This window comes from Rhagoletis pomonella, unplaced genomic scaffold, assembly GCF_013731165.1.
Source record: "Rhagoletis pomonella isolate Grant_MI unplaced genomic scaffold, Rhpom_1.0 Rhpom_scaffold_00008, whole genome shotgun sequence".
NCBI classification, from domain to species: Eukaryota; Metazoa; Arthropoda; class Insecta; order Diptera; family Tephritidae; genus Rhagoletis; species Rhagoletis pomonella.
In genome coordinates this window covers 9,853,298-9,856,816 of record NW_023458562.1, presented here as the reverse complement: position 1 = coordinate 9,856,816, position 3,519 = coordinate 9,853,298, and the positions used below count along the sequence as shown (strand labels likewise).

At 43.8% G+C, this 3,519-nt stretch overlaps 1 protein-coding gene across 1 annotated transcript in view; it reads right to left on the bottom strand.

Annotated features, from left to right (window-relative positions):
* LOC118744150 overlaps positions 1-3,144 on the bottom strand; it is a gene marked incomplete at its 3' end in the record, with an annotated part of 5,554 nt that extends 2,410 nt beyond the window's left edge. Inside the window, 1 exon segment of the mRNA XM_036476930.1 lies at positions 1-3,144. Within this exon segment, the coding sequence (XP_036332823.1) occupies positions 1,393-2,559 (1,167 nt within the window). The 5' untranslated portion in view covers positions 2,560-3,144.
* Between the last annotated feature and the right edge of the window lie 375 nt (positions 3,145-3,519).

Sequence of the window (3,519 nt, the reverse complement as noted above, 5' to 3'; positions counted from 1 at the left end):
ATTCGAGTTCCACTTTGCTAACTCAAATTTACCTTGCCGGAGAATGTCACCAACGTCGCGCGCGCGATTGATAACCAGTTCTGCAGTGTGAACACTGTCTAAGTAGTCGTCGACATAGAAGCTTTGGAGAATGCCGTCTCGTGCTGCGGCTCCCCGGCTGACGTCGGCGATAACTCCCCAATTTTCAAGAGCACATTGCTTCAATGTCCGAATGGCGTTGAAAGGCCCACTTGCCATACCGTATGTTACAGTTTTGAAGGTGCGCAAGTGTTCATGCAGGGATTTTCTCCAAAGAAGCTGCTGCCACCTTCGATGTTAGGGCTACAGCATAGCGACGGAAGCTGTGAAGGATGTCAAATAAATTATCTTGCAGTGGTGGCCCAGAAAATTGCGTGTCGTTCAAAGACACACCGGTTGATATTTTTGCTGAAGCATTGAACACTACACGGAATTTAGTCGTAACCGCGTGATGTGGTATGTAAAAGCATTGACTCGGATCTTCATCGGTGATATCAACAGCCTCGATGTGCCCTAGGTCCTCGTACTCGTGTATAAACCGAATATAATTCTCCCTCATTGTTGAGTCGATTTCTAGTCTTCTTTCGAGTTGAAAAAATTGTCGCAGGGCAGCTGGGTGTGACCTTCCAAGCGCGATGCATCGAGACGGAACGGTATCTCTATACAGCATCGACCATCTGAACATCGCGTGACAGTCTTCACAAACGTCTATTTCGGACATTGTTTCAATAGATGGCTCTTCGATCTCCCAGAACCGCTGTAAAAGTTGTGTATAGTGTTATCGTCATTGCCGACGTCCGCTACCAATGAGAGGAGTGGCGACGCGGATGTATTAGCTGCTGTTGGACCAAGTACGATCCAACCTAAACGCGTATTCAATGCACATGGTTCGTTCTGGGCTCCAATATATAACAATAATATATATAACGATGACGGCCAGATGTCCGCTCCAAGGAGTAAATTTACCGGCCCTGGAAGACCAAATGTTGGATCAGCTAATGGAAGATCACGTAAATGCTGGTAGCCTTCTTCATCGATAGCAGCGGCAGGAGTCTCCGGTGTAATTGAATCATTCACATAGCTACTAACGTTGATTCGGAACCCCTTATCTACACAGGATTGCATGGTAGCCTCGACAACGTCCTTAGTACGCGTTGAAGAACTTTTATCCATGCCTTGCACTCGATATTCACAGGGAATTCTAGGTAGATTGAGCGCCGATAATAACGATTCACTAATGAAGCTGACCTGAGACTCGTTATCGCAAAGTGCACGGCATTCTCGCGTAAGTCCGTTATAATCACATACAAGCACCTTGGCCATTGCTAAGAGGAGGTCGCACTGCAGGAAAAGCGACTGGACCTCGTACGTTTGTCATTGTTGTCGAGGAAGCACTCGAGGAGCAACCGTGGAGGATGTGGCTGCTGCGCTATTAGGGCTAATGGCAGAAGTTGAGGTAGTGGTTTGGGGTCTCGAAACCTCTTGCTGCGGCTTTTTGCATAACAATTTGTTATGCTTCTGCTGACAGTTTGCGCACATACCCGATTGACACTCCCGAGTACTGTTACCGGCCTTAAGACAGTTAAAGCATAACGCGGCTTTCCTTGCTAACTCCCATCGTATTTCCACGGACATGCTCCGAAATATTTGGCACTTGATGACGCGATGGACATCTGAACAGGATGGGCAGCGACCTGGTGATGCAACTGAGCCGACGAGTTTAGTAGACGTTGCAGACACATGTGCTTTTAGTGATTGCGGTGTTCCTCGTCCCTCTGTGGGCTGGGTACTGACAGTTACACACTTTGGCAAGTTAGCTGCTCGTCGTTCAATAAAACTCATCAGATCTTCTAACTTCGGAATAGCATTGGTCTTTAAACTCATTCCCCATTCAGTTCGGGTCACAGTAGGAAGCCTAGGCAATATTACTGGTATAGCTATAGCATCCCAATGCCTAACGGGCACATCCATTACCTCTAGCGCTCGAAACGAATTACGTACGCAATCTAAAATGTTATTTAGTGTCGAACAGGACTCCAGCGGCTGGTTTGGTAGATCTAGCACCCGTTGAACGTGGGTCTCTGATAAGGTGCGACGATTGTCGTAACGTCGTTTTAGTTCGGTCCATACTTCTTCGTGCCCGCCGGTGTATAACCCACCAATAAGGAGTACCTTCTCCGCCTTCAAGTATTGTCGCAGCTTACCAAGCTTATAGGTGGGATCGAAGCCATGTCGATTTTGCACGAGCGTTTCGAACATGTCTTTGAAAACAAGCCAATTTGTGGGTTGGCCATCGAAACTAGGGATCGATACCGGATCCAGACGCATATCCGAAGCGCGACTATACACCAGGTTTGAAACCTTTGCGGGTTGTGACATTTTCCGTTTCAATTTAATGCAGATTTTATTAAAAGTGGCCTTTGTGGTATAGAGTAAATCATCGTGACCTGCGATTTCACCTTCTTGTGCGTTCGATACCACTTGTGACCAAATTCGCAAAATTGATGTACGTGATGAAGTGCGCAGATTTAATGCCGACATTTCTTAACTCATTGAAGCAATACCGATCGCGAGATATGAATTCATTCCTCATAGGAGACACCAAAAATGTTTAGGAACTCGCTAAACACTCAGAAAAACGCAATTCGCTTGAATTAAATATTTATTGGGCGACCACAAGGTGCGCATAACAACTTTTAAAAAAATATAAATCACAACTCCCAAACCTGAGCTTAGCGTAGCAGTATATAAAGAGAATTGACAATATCATAGGTAGATGTTTGTGTATACGGCACAATGGCGTTATCCAGCAACTTTATAATGGCCGGACATACATATGTATATATGTTGACTGCGACAGATGCCCAATTATCAGTGATGCCAGATGATAATCTTTAACAGTATGTCTTCCATTCTCTTTGTATTTTTTAATAAGCAATATTAAAAAAGGAAATATTTACGCCTGCGCCGCTATTTTTTACAATACCAATTAATTAAATTTAAAAAAAATGAAAATTTCTAATAAAAAATCGCTCGATTTTTTCATTACAAATTTTCGTCTGTGGCGCTATTTAAAAAACATAAAAAAGGAAAAATCGCGCAATCTTTTATTACAAATTTTCGCCTTTAACGCCATGTTTCTTATAATAAAAGAAAATATTTTATAAAAACTAAAAATTGGAAGCAAAAATTCTGCGATATTACTTTTTACATTATTTAAATCGTTAAAATTAACAAAAATAGCATATTAAGTAAAAGAAGATGGTCATGTGGATTAAAAGTGTTTGTTAGAGTTGTCCATTGGTAGTCTTCAATGTGACGTTGCGGACGATTCCGTCGTTCCCAGGATGCACGGTCATTACGCGACCCATACGCCAATGAGTGGGGGGCCAGTTCTCGTTCTTCACTAACACAATATCGTTGACTGGGATATCTGGTGCTCGCTCCTGCCACTTATTACGCCTCTGGAGAGTGGTCAGGTACTCCTCACTCCACCGCTTC